We start from the raw sequence: 16,992 nt of genomic DNA on the forward strand, positions 1-16,992 counted from the left end.
CATTTGAGGGTCCGTCTGCCTACTCTTCCCATTATTTTTTCCTTCCCTTAAAATTTCTTTTAATCTGAGGGTACTTTGTGTGTATTCCAGCTCTGAAAGTTTTAGCCTTCAACAAACACTCTGGCATTTGTTTTCTAGGACCAACAAAGCCTTTAACTTCACTGCCAGCCCTTCCCAACCACAGGTAAGGAGGAATCCTGTGTAAATTGCTTGTATGTCCTACCACATCCAAGTGATTGATATGATATTTTGTTAGAGATAGTAAGTCTTTTATGACTACATAGTTTCCCTCTTAGGATGCAGGGAAACTTTCTTACTGTTGAATTTTCTGTGGGTACAGTGAAGAGAGATAACAGTGCTTCAGTCACTCTAGGAACATATTAGGGTCCTCCCAAAACCCATGAGCAGAGGAAGTGAATGGTACTGACCCTTCAGAAAATCCTAGAAATGTCCAGAAGTCCAGAGGCCATTGGACTGCTGCACTTCTGTGAGGTGATACACATCACTGTTGTGTTCCTGCCAGTTCTGACTTATTTGCCTGAGCATAACTTGTCAAAATACAGTCTTTATTGGAAAAAATAAACATGGAGATAAGCTGTAAAGGTACAGCAGACTGCTATTCCTTGCTCAGGGCAGCAGGTCAGCAAGGTGATAGGTGATAGGTGAAATGCCTGGTATCGATGCCTTGAGAGGCTACCTAGAACAGTGGATAGACAGTGTTAAAGGAATAAAGTAGGAATAAAGTACAGGAATTTCATGATTATAAGCCGCACCTGATTGTAAACCACACGTCCGGATGTCGGCAGCATTTGGTTCTTTGTACGTATATAAGCTGCACTTTCATTTGCAGCAAAGTAACCAATTTGTAACAATCACACGATCACGGGTTTTACTGGCAGGTGCTCAATTCGCAAGCTCCGCTCCCCCCGTGGTGCTGGCAGGAGCCCCTGCCTTTTCCCCCCCACTGCAGGGCTGGCGGGACGGGGCCCCCCCCCGCCTTCCCTCCTGCCATGGGGCTGGTGGCACAGAGCCCCCCGCCTTCCCCCCATGCCATAGGGCTGGTGGCATGGAGACCCCTACCTCCCCCCCACGCCACAGGGCCGGTGGCACGGAGCTCCCGGAGCCACTGTGCTGCTGGTAGGAGCCCGCCTTCCCCCGCCGCACAACAGAGTAACCAATTTGTAACAATAGCGCAATCACGGATTTTACTGGCAGGTGCTCAATTTGTGAGCTTGGCTCGGCACCACAGCTCGCACTTCCAGATTGGGAAATTTCCGAACTTTGTTCATATATTGGCTACTCCTGAGTGTAAGTTGCGCTTCTGGGTTGGGACCAAAATTTTATTCAAAATGGTGCGGCTTATAATCGTGAAATAACTGTAGGTATTTATTTAAAAGGCCTTCAAAGGATACACCTTGGGCATACAAGAGCCTGGCCAAGGCTGCACCCAAGATGGGTGATGGATCACACATTTTCACACTTTTATAAGTTTTGGTCCATTTACATATTGAGGTTAATTGTCCAATTACAGCTTCAGGTTATGAAGTCTCGGCCTCTCAGATTGCTCTCCTCAGTTTGCTGTTGTTTATACTTTTTGGGCCTGAAACTGTAACAGTGTCCTTGGTTCTTGGGCTGGGAAAGGATTGTTTTGTCTAACTAAACTGTGAGGAGAACTTGCTAACACTTTATATGAAGTTCAGAGTTATATACTAATGCAGAATCTGGAAAATATGAAAACTAAAACTTAAGGCATCAATATGTCTGTTAGTTCAGAAGGAAGCACATATGAGCAGCACCTCCAGCTGAACAACTTTGCTTCGAGCCCTGCAGATTCAAATCCTCTCTTGAATGAAGATGCTGTTGGCAGTAACTGTAGAGATATAGGAACTTGTAGAGTTGGGAAGGTGTGTGGTTTACTCAGGCTGTCTGGGACTCTGTTTTTGTTGTTGCTTTGACTGTTAATAACACCATTTAATTTTAGCTTTTGTATTACCAGGCATCCTAGCTAATCCTTTTTGCTGTCAAATGTCTTAATCTGGTTTGCAGATTCATGCAATATTTTTTACTACAGAAGCATAGGGAATGATGGTGACTCTTAGTAAGTGCTCATTACTTAGGATTTTGTAATTTGAATATAGAGTGTTAGGGATATGAAATTAATATTGTGACTGTGGTCTGATTTTTTCATCACAATTAACAATATGAGATTTCTGACTTTTAATTAATAACCAGGTGTATGGAGTAGAAGACTGCTCTTTGATTGCTATAATGCTGAGGTTTTTGTAAATCAAAGTATTAAACAGTCTACAGGGGAATGAAAAAAAAGATGATTTAAAATCTAGATGAGTGTTGTAAAAAGACATTAACAACTCCAGGAGATGTTGTCCAGAACCCAGGTTGTGCCTGAGGGCAGAAGCAGAAATTGGGTATGCTTGTATAGGTGAGAAGCATTGGCTGGATATGTTTTTAACATTTTCAGTGTGTGCAACAGAGAACTGCTGACCTCAATGCCCTTGTGTTAATTCTGTACCCTGGTGCAAGTGTAGCTTAGAGGAAATTATAGAAGAGTCCTCATGAACTAAAAGGTGGTCCTCATATACCTAAAACTTTCCAAGGGGAAAAAGTGCCCCTGAGAAACCAAGGAGCTCAGTGTGCCTGTGTCATTGCTTGGTGCAGACAAAACGTGCTCTGCTAAGGAAACTGGCTCAGTGAGTTTGCACTTTGTAGGGACTTGTGATTGAAGAAAGCACTCCTTCAGCAGGGAAGGGACCCTGCTTGGAGGGGGGTGGTAGGAATAAATGCTTTAGTAGAAATCAGCAACTTTGAAAAGGCTTGGGTGATTTCCTGCTTATCCCTGCCCTCCCACTTGGGGGCCATAATTCCTGGGAATTGCAGGAGGGAAGAGAAATATGAAACAACTGGCCCTTGCTCAGCACTAAATTTTATGTGCCAGAAAGGAAGCTCTACAGCTGGGAAAGTCTCAGAGGATGGTTTTGGGGCAGAGGTGGTGGTAGCTTCCAGTGTGGCAGTAGTGGCTGCCTGTTGACCATATGGAAGGGAAGAAGGTGGCTGTGGCTCTCCTCAGCCTTGTGTCCCTCTGAGGGGGTATGAGGTGCCCATCATCCCCTTGCTGTAGCTGTGGCTTGGAGCCTGAGCTCTCAGGGTCTGGCCTCCAAGTGAGATGACGGGAGCCCTTGCAACAAGCCTGCCTGCTGAGGCAGGCACAGGAGGCCCACTTCTCCAGCAGCTGGCTGAGGTAGTGCATCAAACTTTTTACTGTACAAATATACAAATAGTGATATTGCCTGGGACATCTTTTGCCCAGATCTGAAAAAACAATTTTTTCTAACCCTATAAACTGTCCTGTGGGCCATCTCAAATGGGCTTGCCATTCCTTCCCCCAACCAAGAAAAGTAGGAATATTGACAGATATTAGTGTCTCTCAAATTTTTTTAGAGTTTGAATTATTTTCAAAGCTTAAGTGCAAAGAGAAACCCCCATTATGCTTTGTCATCAGAGCAAACAAACATCCCTAAATCCTACAACTAATATCAATAATTTATTTATTAAACTCTTGACAGAGTTTCAGCCATTTGACCTACTACTGTTCATGGTCTGTCTTTGAGGCAACCCATCTGAGAAAGCTCTGTGATGTTTTCCATATTAAAAAAGTACAGCCAGCAGTATGGAAACATCTGGAAATTGCTCATATCAACATAAAATGGAATGGGGTGTAAAATGAAGTCACTTTAGCATCATCAGATGGAAAAAAGCTTAACACGGCTATGCTATGTTTTGCATGTTGAAGATGTTTGTGTCTAATGGAATACTGTGTAAGGGGAACAGTTGCGTGTATGTATTTCATCTGCTCTTCTGTAGTGTAAGGTCTTAATATTTGAAAAATAAGGTCTTAGTATCTGAATGTATATATATTTAAAAAAAAATATAAGGTCTTGATATTTGAAATAAGGTTTAATATTTCAATAAGGTCTTAATAGTTGAAATTTCATTTTTTTCAATGAAAACTATCCCCATCCAACCCCAAAGCCCAGCTAGGCCTGTTCAGATAGCGCAGGAAGGTGTTGAAGATATTGCCAAGGATGATTTCTGGATCATGACTCTTGTACTCTGCTCTCTCTGCAGTATTTTCTGTACAAATTTCCTCAGGATGTTGAGTCAGTCATCATTAATGTGGTATCTGAAGCAGCCTACCCATGCTCTGTTGTCTCTGTCCAGGATATTGTGGTAAGTCCAAGCAGAGAAGGGTGGTGCTCTGGTGGTGGTGGTGGTGAAGGGAGCCCCTGAAAGAGGAATGAAAATTCCGTGGGAAGGAGGCCAAGACAGAGATACTAAGTTCAAGCAGCTTGTACAGAGACTTCTGTTGTAAATAGGCAAAGAAACTGTTCCTTTCTAGCCTATCCATAGGAAACACATTCCACATAGGGAATTTGTGTCCTTATGAGGTTCCCTGCTGCCCTGTGATATGGGTCTGTCTCTCCATGGAGGATGTTGGGTGGAATGTTGGGGTCTGAGGGAGGGAACAGTGCTCTTCCTTTGACTCTCCCCTGGTTCAAGGCAACTTAGGGAAATTCTGATTTTTAGATATGATGTCCTTCTTCCTTTCCAGTTTAATTTCCTTTCTATATATTTCATCCTCTTTCCTGGGGTGTTCTCTGTCATGTTGCTTGCAGATGGGAAATAACCCCAAACTTATTTTCTTTGCCCACCTCCCTGAATAATGCAGGGTCCTGCAGTGTAGGAGCAGACAGGGATGTGTGATGTTCTGTTCCCTTGGATACCCCAACTGAGGCCTTTTTTTGCTGTTTCGTACTGTGTTTGCCAGCTGGCTTCCTTTGAAAATAGTTTGGATGTTGTCCCTGGTTTAACCCTTAGATGTCTGTTTTAGTGCCCAGTGTATGACCTGGACCATAATGTGGAGTTCAATGGAGTTTATCAGTCTATGACAAAGCAGGCAGCCATAACAGTGCAGGTGAGATGCTGATTTGTGTTCCAGTGATTTTTGGTGTCTGTGTAGCAATTAAAACGTGATCTCTGGCCTATTGGAGGGGAGAGGCTTTGTGTCTCAAGGATTTTCTGTCTTTGTCCATCCTTCTGTGCAGAGAAAAGATTTCCCAGGTGAGCAGTTCTTTGTTGTGTTCGTCATCAAGCCAGAGGATTATGCCTGTGGAGGTTCTGTGCCTTCTTCAATTCATGGTAAGTTTTTCTGGAAGGTGGATTTGATTGCTGCTTCTGAGTGATGGAGTACTGGGTGTCTTTTGGGACCTTCCTGTGGGATGCCACTGTGTGATTATGTAGGTCTGTCTTATCCAGGTAGTTGTGAGGAAGAGTGAAGTATCAATTCGATATTGTTGGGCAGGTTAAAAGTCTTGATAAATGCAGGAAGTGGTTGGCTGGTACAGTGTGCCTGGCATGCTGGGGTTATGTGCTTTTCAGCAGCAACACTGGTGCCTTGGGAGACACTGGAGACATCCAGGAAAGGCTCTTTGATTGGTTCTCACCTCTGCTCCCTGCTGCTGTATTATCCTTCTGGCTCCATGGAGTCTCAGTTCCTGCAGAGAACATCTACTGCTGTCTTGGGATCTGTGACAGCTCTGCATTTGGGAAAACAGGAAAAATTGCTAATTTTGGGAGAATAATTTTACAAAATTCTTGTTCTAGTGGCTTTTCCAACCAGAAAACACTGTGTCCACTTCCTGGGCGGTGGTAAAAGCAAAGTTTCCACCAGTCATGTGGTGACTGTAACTGGAATGGGAACATTCCTATTCTCAAAGCTTCAAAGTTTTCTCCATTTAGAAGAAGCAAGACTGAAACCAAGAGATATATTGGGCTCCCTCAACAGCTTTTTGCTACTTCCCTGACCTACCTTTCTGCCCAAATTTTCCCACAAAAAGTGCCCTTTGGGGTGTCACTCTCTCATCCTAATGCTGTCAGCAGAGCTGGGGTGCTAAGCTCTGCAGAAACAGAGCAAGTTTCTGGAGTAGCATCCTGCACCAGAAGTGTTTTACTCACAGAAATTTGGCTAAAGGCAAAAATAGGCTCCCACTACCTGTGGGGATTAAATGAATAGGAGATGAGATTGCCTTTGGGATTCAGACATCCAGACTTAAGCAATATATGGAAGGCTCAAGCAAAGATTTCTAGTCTGAAAAACAGGTTGTGAACAGGAAACACGGGGGAAACATTTGGGAAAAGCTGTATGTTGGCAGATCAGAGAACAGTTTAAAGCAAAACCACCCACACATTTTAGTGAAAGGCCAGACCCTGTTGTTTTTGCAAGTTCAGAGAACCAAGATCAGTGCCAGAAATCATTAATGTTGATTGTTTTTATGTTTACTGTACACTGTGCATCTCACAGGGAATGTCAACCGTACCTGGAACCTGCAGCGGACAAAGAACCTTCAAGTGACAATTGTGCCCTCTATTAAAAGTTAGTGTCTTTGGGCAGAGCAATGCAACTTTACAGGGGAACTTGGCACTTCTGAATAGACGGGTATGGCTGGGCCAGGAGCCTCTGGTGCAGAAAGCACCAGCAAAGGAGAGAAAACCACTTGCAGCCTGCTCCCTTCCAGGAAGGGCTGTGTGGCACACCAGCTAGAAATGGGAGGAGATAATGCTGAACAGGTTCTGTCAATTGCTTTTGAAGAAAGCTAATGGGGTGGAAGAGCTGTTTGGGGCTGGGCATTTTTACAAGGTGGTATTGGGAAGAGTGCTGACCCTGAGAGGTGCTGTTCCTGCTGTGTGAGCTGACTGTTCCCTTATTTTTTCTCAGAGTCTGTTTATGTCCAGGCCATGTTCTTCAGCTTCCTGAGTTTCCTCTCCTTTTACCTGGGCTCAGTGGTTGTTGCTTTTGTGCACTACATTAGGTGAGTCAAGGGATTATAAAAGAACAGCCTTTCTGTTTCTTACCATCTGGGAATCCAGACCCTACAGAAAACTGGGAATGAGAGGGGTGGCAAGCATGTAAACAGAGCAGCTGAAGAAGTCCATGAGTATTCAGTGGGCTCCTACTGACCATTAGTCAGAAAATAATTCTTCCTCTGCTATGGGGACCACGGGAAGGATGAAAATCTAAGGGTCTACCCTCTAGATCTTGTAATGCCATAACCCTGTGTTTTCTTATGTAAGGACACTGGGCAGCAGGTGGGAATTATGAAGGGACCAGTCTGGGATCTGGAGTGTGAGAGCATGTTGGACTGAGTACTGCAGTAAGTGGCAGGGACACAAATAGCGCCTTGGAGTCCCAAGAATGCTGGTTTCCTTCCTTACCTGCCTTCCTTGCCCCAAACTTTGGTGTCTGGGCTTGTGTTGAGAAGAATGATCGCATGGACATGGCTTAACTTCAAGACACGTCAATGAAAATACATTTCACTGGAACAGTTCGGTGAAATACTTAAGTGTGTGCTCTTATTTGCTGGCTTTTTTTTTTGTGTTCTGGGAATATGTTTGTGAGGTTTTTTTTGTTTTTGCTTTTTACCGTCTTCTGCTTGGTATCTGCATTGATGGAGGTGATACGGGCTTCTTAAGCATCATGCTAATGAGTGCCTCTAGATCCTGCTACCCCTTCAGTAGATACATACATGCTTGGTCCCCTGACCAGGGAAGATGGGTTTGGAAGGGTGGTGTGAGGGTCTCTCCCAACATACTGAGCAATGTAGGATGGGATAAGTCATGTAAATGATTGTCATGCCTCTGGTGGATAGCTGAGGAGGCAAAAAAGTCCTCTGTTGCTTTGAAAGTTAGAGAGGTGGACAGCAAGCAGTCATGGCTGAGTTGTGTCTAGTTCAAACAGTATTTTTCTTTCTTGTTGTTGTGTGTGTTTGTTTCTTTTGTGCTTATTTTTGTTTGTTTTATTTGGTTTTTTAGAGCTTGCACCATATTTACCTACTGATGTCCTAGATAATCCTGCCATGGTTGGCAGGTGATAAGATTTGTTGGCTCTCTCATGAGTGCTGTCTGTTGCTTTGCAGGGTTCAGAGGAAAGCTTCAGCTGGGAGATTGTGTCGTGAGCATGGTAAGGTCTCTTCTCTGTCGTGTGACAGCTTTGAGAGAACAGCACTGGCCAGGCAAAGGACAAGCTGTCAGTCGACTATCTTCTGCCCTGTAGCTATCTCCCCTGGCAGCTTACATAGTCTCTGGTGCTGAAGAAAGATGTTTAAAACTTCCTCTCTGCCCTCACAAGAGAGGGCCTTTGAAGCCAGCTGCCCTGAACCTGGTCCCGACTCCTACCTCTAGGAGCTGCCTTTTAAAGGGGTTGAGGAAGGCCAAGCCTTGTCTAGACCTGACTACAGGCTAATATTCCTCATGCTAGGTCTGTTGATTTTTAAACAAGGCACTTTTGAGTACATCAGCTCTTATGCTTTAAGAATTCCTCTGCCTGGTTTAAGCATGGTCTTTTAAGGTCTTAATTGAATTTTAAATGTTGAATGGTTTTTCACTGGAAGTTGCAGACAACCAGGTAAATGAATGACTAACAGAGTTAGATAGTGGTGTTTATGATATTTGTGTTGGCATTAGATTCTGTTTACTTTGTGCTGCACCCACATTTCCACAAGCTGCAGCGTTCTGCCCTATCAAAACAGAGCTGCATCTAAGAAGCTACCAGTGAAAGATGGAAGTTTTTGTCATGTGGATGGGGGGCACTGGGAACCCTTGCTTTCTGGTGAAATGTGGGTGTCTTTTCATTTTGATTAAATATTTAATGCCTGCAAAGAAGTTCAAAGTGTTGTTGCAGAGGTAATTTGTACCTGTTTCCTTGAGGAAGGGAGGACATAGTTTTGGCAGCATTAGAAGGTTCTTGATGTTATTCCTTTCATGATGCCGAGTGTTTTCAGTCTCTTCAGTCTGTTACATACCATCAGATAAGCATGGTAGTATAACTGAGCTGTGTTTAAAAGATCAGCAGTGGAACTTCACTGACTGGCATTAATTGGCTTAATATTTCTGCTGAGGACTTGGGGGCATTTGAATTCTGAGACTTGCTTTGTCAACCGCTAAAGATCCACACAGACCCCTGTATTTGGAATACGTGTGAAAGGTTTTTTTTCACAACATGAACAGGGAACTGTAAAAATGTCCATAAATATATTTTAATTTTATATCATTTGGGATGGATACTGCTGTAAGATAAGAGCAGGTCTTAAGGCACTGGAAAAATGGGAAAGGCCTGTGTGTTGGGAAGTTTGGGTAAGCTGAAGGGATCTGTACAAGTCTGTGGAAGAGCTCCAGGGTGCTGACAAGGAATCACTGTCTAGGACATGGAGGCACAGTCTCAACCAGGTGAGACAAGAAGTCCCAGGGAGTGCTGCTGATGCTGCAGCTGACATTTAATGTGCTGCCCTTCTGAGAGGTGGAAGTTAAATTCTGGTGTTTGGAAAGTTCCCAGAGAAGCTGCAGGGCACAGATGCTAGACGTAGTATGGACCTGGAGGGTAGAGAACTGGGTTGCTGAGCAGGGAGGATTGCTGAACAGCATCCCTGTGGAGGGAAAGAGGAGCACAGTTCCTTCATAGTTTACAGCTTTCCTCCCAGAGGTACCTACTGCTTCTGTGGCCTGTCCTCTCCCTTGTAATCCATTGCCACTTTCACATACCTGGCACTGGATGTTGCAACCACATCGTTTTCTCTGGGGAGGAATAGTGTCCTGCCCACACGCTGTTTCTTTATCTATTGTCTCTTCAGGGTGTGTCTGACTGATGCTTATAAAATGATAATTAGCATCTTTCCTGTCTTCCAGATCAGTGGACACACTGGTTTTCTCTGTTGTTTTTTTTCTCCCCTTCCCACCCTTTGGAATTTCATTTCCTCCCAAGTACCCCTGGATCTTGCCTTCTGCATTACACCCCATTCCTTTTCCTCACCAAGGAACTGGATGGAAGTGCTCAGCAATGTGTCTTTGCCACTGCTTGGAACATCTTGCCACTCCATGTGCCTCTTTGCTCTTGTTATCTGTCTTATTTCTGGCTTCCCTGGTTCACTTTTTTTATTTTTAAATCCCATGGCACACCTTCCCTTCTGCATCCTCACTATCTCGTGGAGGCAATAGCTGAAGGAACCATGCCTGGTGTGGTACATTTACTTTGCTGACTCACCCTCACAGTGGGAAGTGGGATGGAAATTAGTGGGTGAGCTGGGTCTAAAGTGGTTGTTAGAGACAGGGCAGAGTGCCTTTTTTCCTTGGCTTGCCTGCTTTGTGCAGATTGAAATCTTTGGTAACTTGCGAGAGAATATTGGCCGGTCACTTGAGAGAATAAAGCATGGTATAAAATTACGAGGGACTATCCTCATGGAACAGGACTGACAGACCTAGGAATTGTGCTTGTGCCTTGCTGCCGTGAACACAGGGAAGTGTTTTTGCCCTCCTCCCATTGATCTGGATTTCCAAATGACTTTTAAAGTAACATGAAAAGCTTCCATGAGAGAGGGAGTTTGAATTGGAGCTGTATCTTGCTCCTGCAGCAATTTAAAACAACATCCTGCCAATCTCAGCTTAGGGCTCAAGGGCTGTCACCTGGGGGCTGCAGTGTGCCAGAGTCCTCCCTCTGGTGCTCAGTCCACGCCATGTTCACTTCTGATGTTCCTCTGAGCTGTTCGTTTTCTCTGTTAGAGGGATGGGGCAGGAGCAGAAAAGAGCCAAAATTTGAGATCAAGTCTTAGCCCCCAGCCTAACAAGCACAGCAGACATGCCAAGAAAAAAAGGCAGTTCTTGGGACTTGAAATATCAAATATTATTGCTTTATGGGTCCTTCCCTGACTTGAGGTCGGTTAGGGACAAGTTTTAGATCTCTCTACGTTTGTGGCTAATGAAAATGGTATAAAAACCTACACAAGGTGTTACAGAAATGCCCAGAATTTCCAAATGGAAAGAGCACTCTGCCTGTGCCTGTCAGTTTTGAAACCAGTCATGTACTGGGAAGCCAGACATGCTGCTTGGGAAGCCAGGCCATTGCCAGGCTGCACTAATGCTTTAAATGATACGCCATGTTCTGCATTGCTTTGCTGCTGACTGACCACATGATATTGTTGCAGAGGTAAAGCTTTAAAGCAACTTTACCTGTCTCACTGTTTGTCACTACTGTAAAATGTGGTCCTGCTCCTGCTGCCCTTGCTTTCCTCCCTTTTGTGACTTACCTCTCAGTGAAGGGATTCAGCTGGCTTTGTTTGCTGCCATGTAGGTCAGTTGCTCAGCTCCACCATTGGAAGCAAAAAGAGGGAATATAGATGGAGCCAGGAAAGCACTTCTTGCTTCATATGTGTGGGCAGGATGTGCCTAGCCTTCAAAGGCTTGCCCTTCTTGTCACCAGCACAAGATCATTACCACTTTTTGCATAAAGTACTTTTTTTCTTTCTCTTGATTGGTTAGAATTATGTAGGAGCTGTCCTGCCAGTCTGTGACCCTTCCAGGGATAGCTGAAGGCAGCAGTATTTGAAGAGTTGCATGAGATGGGGAAAGAGTAGAATTAGAAATTCAGAAGGCTATTAAGAACATCATGAGACTTGCTCTAAAATTTACCAGTCTTGCAGCCCCACAGTGTTATCTGTACAGGGTTCTGGAAGGGGGCTCATGCTGCCAATCTCACTGGCACCTTGTGTGGGGAGGCTGAAGGGAATGAGTTTCGTTCACACTGCAAAACAAGAGTTTCCCTTTTGCACAATATGCTCTAGAGGGAGACTGCCATCTGTTTAGAGAAATATTCTTTTTCCCAAGCTCCTCCAGCTCTTCAAGCTGTTTGCATTCCTTTCAGAGATGTAATTTCACGATTATAAGCCACACCTGATTATAAGCTGCACTACCGGGTGTCAGCAACTTTTCGTTCTTTGGCAATATATAAGCCATACCAGAGTATAAACTGCACTTTCGTGCAACAAAGTAACCAATTTGTAACAATCACATAATCGCGGGTTCTACTGGCAGGTGCTCAATTCGCGACATCTGCTCCCCCCACGCTACCGGTGGGAGCCAAGCCCACCTTTCCCTGGGCTGGGATGGCAGTGGGACAGAGCCAAGCCTGCTTTTCTCCCAGGCCGAGGCCAAGCCTGCTTTCCCCCGGGCCGGGGTGCTGGCGGGACGGAGCCAAGCCTGCCTTTCCCCTGGGCCGGAGTGCCGGTGGGACGGAGCCAAGCCCGCCTTTCTCCCGGGCCGGGGCCAAGCCTGCCTTCCCCTGGGCTGGGGTGCCAGCGGGACGGAGCCAAGCCTGCCTTTCCCTGGGCCGGGGTGCCGGCGGGACGGAGCCAAGCCCGTCTTCCCCTGTGCCGCGCTGCCGGTGGGAACCCGCCTCCCCCTGCCGCGCAACAGAGTAACCAATTTGTAACAATCGCATGATCACATGTTTTTCTGACAGGTGCTCAATTCGTGAGCTCAGCTAAGCTCGCAGGTCACACTTCCATGTTGGGAAATTTCTGAACTTTGTTCATGTATAAGCCGCTCCGGAGTACAAGCCACACTTCCGGGTTCGGATCAAAATTGTAGTCAAAATGGTGCTGCTTATAATCGTGAAATTACTATAACTGTCCCTCCTGGGTCTGGTTTCCATTGCAGGATCTGGGATGATGACTTCTTCACACCCCATCTCAGCCAGCGCTCCCGAGGGAAGCAGCTACGGTGCTATTGGTACAGTATATTCCAGAACTGGGGCACAGGGAGGCTTCTCCCTGGGGTGGGAGAAGGCACTTTTAGAGCGATTTAACACCAGAGGAGAATAAAGCTGCAAGCTACTTTAAGAGCATCTTGCAACTATTAGGAAAAAAAAAAAAGCAAACTATCAAACAACCAAATTGCAGTTTATGAGACTCAGGTTGCACTTTGGGGAAAAGCATCTATATAATAAAAGTGGCAAATCTGAAAGAGGTGCCCCAAGAGACTGTAACTGGAAATGCGTCTTAGGCAAAGCTATAGTCACCTGAGAGCTGTGGGTAACAATGCTGCTTCAGGACAGGACATTTACTAGTAACTGACAAAGTTCCCTTGCAGGCAAGCTTCTAGGAGCCTGTTAATAGCTTACAGCCTGCCTTTAAACCAAAGCATTCGTATCCCTGGGAGGCTGAAGGGTTGTGTGCCATGAAGCAAGACACAATCAACACAATTGGAGTTTCTTGCCTCCAGGGGTTTCACTAGGGAAGAAACTGCTCACAGGTGAATCATGCCCTGGCAGCAGAGAAGAAAGGGCTTAAAAGGGCTTAATGACCACTTTACCCCCCTTTCCCCTTTTTCTGAAGAAATCTTTTAAAAGCATTTGGGAAATGAGGGAGAAGCCTATGTTCTGCCCATGTTGATGTGGGCAATCAGCTGGGAGTTGGCGAGCCTGTGGAAAGTACAGGCAGGTATGTGACCAGTAGCAGGGATGGAATGGGAACAAAGCTGATACTCTGCCTGCTTTGAAAAATTGACTTTCTTCTTTGTCTTTTGTTGTAGAGTATTTTTAGAAAAGCTTAGACGTATATAAAGCTTACATAAAATCTGAAGGTTAACTAGTGAGTGTGTTTTTGACCCCTAGCAGTCTACTTCGTTCTCTATATATATGTATTTGTCTTGTCTCAGATTTCCAGATTTCAGAGCCTGGGTTAGTAGAGAGTAGAAAATGTTGTGAGATGAAAAGTAATAGAATAAAAGCAGAGTGAAAACTAAAATGCTGCAGAGAGGGGAAGATAATGGTCCTTCCAACTGCTCTTAACTGATCACCTAAAACTTTTAGGAAGGTTTGGGATGATCAAAGTTTTTTTTCCCTGAACTGGCCATATCAACTTGTCAAAACATCAGGGACAGCTTTATTCTTCCTGGGCACAGAGGGATTTAGCCTTTACCCTGCCTGTCTCCTTCTCCCCGCTCTGGCCCAGATGAGTCCAGCTCCTGCGGTGGACGTCAGCTGTCCTCGCCAGAGCACAGGTCCCCAGCTGGTTCGAACACAGACAGCTCTGTGGAGGAGGAGAGCGACTTTGACACAATGCCAGAAATTGAGAGTGATAAGAACATCATCCGCACTAAGGTATGGCTGCTGTTGCAGCTGTGTCCCTTGTGCTGGGTCATGGGCACATCTGGGCCATGACCAGAACTGGTTAATTCAGTGAAATCCCAGAAATTCTGTTCCCTTTCAGGATGGATTTCATCTAATACAGCTGAGTGTGCTTAGTTTTTTTTTCATTCACTGAAAGTTTTCCCACTGTGGTAGGAGTGCTGCTGGAGTGAGTGCTTTAATATGGAAAATCAAAATGTATTGGGGACTATTGAAAAAGGAGGAAAATGCCCAGAGAGTGTTCCAGAAAGTTCAAGGAGGTGTACAGATAGGGATGTACAGAGGGGCTTTAAGCCAGCAGCTCTCAAACTGCCTCTGTCATCCTGCATTGCTCTGTATGGTTGGAGCCATTCTTGGAGATAGAGGATTTTGCAGAACTCACTCCCATGAGGGTACTGTGTAAAACCAGTCCAAATACCACCAAGCTGCAAATATGTCAAGATCTTCAAGATCTTCTACTGGTTCTTCTACTACCTTCTACATTGGTTCTTTTGCGTTTTCTTCCCTCTTTCCCCACCCACTACTGTTTTAGGTGTTCCTCTATCTATCAGACTTGTCCAGGAAAGACCGAAGGATTGTCAGCAAAAAATACAAAATCTATTTCTGGTAAGGAGAAGGCAAACTGGTAAGGCCCGAACTCTGGACCCAGAGTCTCCGGTTGTAGAGTCTGTCCACATGCCCATCTTTTGAACCACTTCTGAGCTATCCTGTTACCCATTCTGAGCCTGTTCCAATCCGTAACTGCAGATCCCACATACCTCAAGTAAGGATATTTGTGGATCAGTGCACACATGATCCTGGCAATGGATTCTGTTTTGCATCATTGCTTTTAAGTGTGGTAACAACCAGTGCACTGGAACGTAATGGGAAGGGCACTCAAACACATGAGCTTGTGTCCGGCATCCTGGCTTTTCCTATGCCTTTAACATTTGCCTCCTGTGTGCATAAGCACATGTGCTACTCTGCTTCAGGGGGTCACAATGGGATCATAACCCCAGAGCAGTGAGGTGTGCACATTCCTCTGCGAGCGCTGTGGGGTTCTCTTCTGGGTATGCACCCCTGATCTTGGTGTGTGTGTAACTGCTGCTGCTGTCTCCCCTCTGCAGGAACATCATCACCATTGCGGTGTTCTATGCCCTGCCAGTCATCCAGCTCGTCATCACTTACCAGACGGTGTGTTTAGCTCCATGGCTGTCCCCTCTTGCTTTAAACTTGCCCTGTGGCTGTGTTGTGCAAGGATGACAGTCACAGTGAAACTGGGATCACCCAGGAGTTCTGCTGTGCGTGAGGAGCAGTTTACCTTAGCTGCTCTCGCTGCACTGTGTTGATGTTACAGTGAACTTGGCTCATTGAGTTTTGCACTTCTGATACTTCTGCTTGGGAAGTGGGAGTGCTGCTCTTTTCCTGCTCAACTGATGTCTCATTTGGATCTTGTTTCATTTTAGAGACAGGAGGTATTTGATGTTACTTCTAAGAGACAGCTGAAAGCAAGTAGTAGTGTTTGCTGTGATTTCTCCTCTCTTCTCCAAGGCTTTGCTATCCTGCTGTTATGCAGATATCTGCAAGCAGGTCTACTAGTGTGGGGGTTGAGAGCACACAGTATCCTCTGGAGACTGTTATCAGGTTTGTGACCTGTGACAACAACTTGTCTTTCCCTAAAAGCTTTGCTTGCAGATGTCAGTACTCCCTGGTGCCAGTGCTAGAGCTAGGCTGTGTCCTGGTACACCTTGTCTTTGTGTGGGACCCTCCAGAGCTGGGAGGATTTGCTAATGCCAGGCCTCCCACCTGCTCTCTGTCCAGGTAGTGAATGTGACAGGCAATCAGGACATCTGCTACTACAACTTCCTCTGTGCTCATCCCCTTGGGGTACTGAGGTGAGTGAGCCCTTTCATTACTGCATATTTGTCTCATGCCTCCTGAGTGTTTGCCCTGTGCCCAGGTCAGGATTTTATGCTTGCCAGGGTCACAGCAGCAGTGTTGATAAGACCTGGGAGTTCAGAACTCTGATCTTTGTGTTTTGCTCACCCGTGGTGCTCTGTTGCAGTGAGACGTGCACCCTGGAACTTGTAGCAACTGAGTACCCCTTGCAAATCATTGGCACAGCAATGAGGTGTTCCCATGCTCTATTGGCACTTGTATCCAAGGAGCAGAAGCTCTGCAAAGAAGTTCAGATCAGTCCTTCCAGTGCAGCATTTCTCTAAATTAATGTGAGAGTGCAAAGAAAGCCCAGAGTTGGGAATCTTGCAGAAGTGTTAAATTAACTGGGACAAGTGAACTATTCAAACTAAAATTGTCATCTAGAGTCTAAAATTGCAGTTCGGCAGCTGCTGAGGTGGAAGGTGGTGGCAAGGGGAGCAAAATGGATTCAGCTTATCACAACCCAAGGTACAGCTTCCTGCTGCTGTGCTGCCTTTGTCTTAAACTGTCTTCTTTCCTGCAGTGCCTTCAACAACATCCTCAGCAATGTGGGCCACATGATGCTGGGCTTTCTCTTCCTCCTCATTGTGTTGCGCAGGGACATCCTCCACCGTCGGGCCATGGCGATGAAAGATATCTACACCCTGGTAGGAAGCGTGATTGCTGAGTGGAGGCAAGGAAGGCGAACTTAGAAACCAGAGTGATACACAATGGGTTTCCACTTGTCTTCTTTGCTGGAGGGTTGAATCTTCCTCTTTTTTTCCTCCTGTGCAAAAGGGTCTAAGTGGGATGCTTATGTTCCTGCACACCTCAGTTCTTTGCAACTTACATTATGTCCATACTGCTGTGGTGGTGACCCAGCCTGGGCCTGTGAAGACAAGGGGATTAAGAGAGGAAGAACTCCCATGACTCTGGCTTTTCCTGCAGCGCTTGCTATGAAGGAACTGGGACAGTAGCAGTGTCCCAAGATGCTTCTCTTTATAGTGAAATTTGATTTGTCTTACACAGGAGCTACTTATGATAACTCAGAGAAATCTGGCTGCCTCTGA

General features: G+C 45.6%; 1 protein-coding gene across 9 annotated transcripts in view; it reads left to right on the forward strand.

The window, feature by feature from the left end:
• The window catches only part of SIDT1 (SID1 transmembrane family member 1), a 62,909-nt gene that overhangs the window by 19,936 nt on the left and 25,981 nt on the right, over positions 1 to 16,992 (forward strand). For 7 of the 9 annotated variants that reach the window (XR_004416968.1, XR_004416967.1, XR_004416969.1 and 4 more), the window contains exons 4-16: positions 139 to 184; positions 4,144 to 4,245; positions 4,907 to 4,990; positions 5,121 to 5,214; positions 6,377 to 6,448; positions 6,791 to 6,884; positions 7,989 to 8,032; positions 12,556 to 12,627; positions 13,851 to 13,999; positions 14,559 to 14,632; positions 15,133 to 15,199; positions 15,827 to 15,900; positions 16,467 to 16,590. Coding sequence is in view for 6 of the 9 variants with exons in the window: in XM_033051096.1 (XP_032906987.1) it covers positions 139 to 184; positions 4,144 to 4,245; positions 4,907 to 4,990; positions 5,121 to 5,214; positions 6,377 to 6,448; positions 6,791 to 6,884; positions 7,989 to 8,032; positions 12,556 to 12,627; positions 13,851 to 13,999; positions 14,559 to 14,632; positions 15,133 to 15,199; positions 15,827 to 15,900; positions 16,467 to 16,590 (1,096 nt within the window). In the remaining 3 variants the exon portion in view is untranslated. The remainder of the gene's footprint in view (positions 1 to 138; positions 185 to 4,143; positions 4,246 to 4,906; positions 4,991 to 5,120; positions 5,215 to 6,376; positions 6,449 to 6,790; positions 6,885 to 7,988; positions 8,033 to 12,555; positions 12,628 to 13,850; positions 14,000 to 14,558; positions 14,633 to 15,132; positions 15,200 to 15,826; positions 15,901 to 16,466; positions 16,591 to 16,992) is intronic. The other 2 variants (XM_033051099.2, XM_033051100.2) reach the window with 2 other exon arrangements.

This window comes from Catharus ustulatus, chromosome 2 (assembly GCF_009819885.2).
Source record: "Catharus ustulatus isolate bCatUst1 chromosome 2, bCatUst1.pri.v2, whole genome shotgun sequence".
Lineage (NCBI taxonomy): Eukaryota > Metazoa > Chordata > Aves > Passeriformes > Turdidae > Catharus > Catharus ustulatus.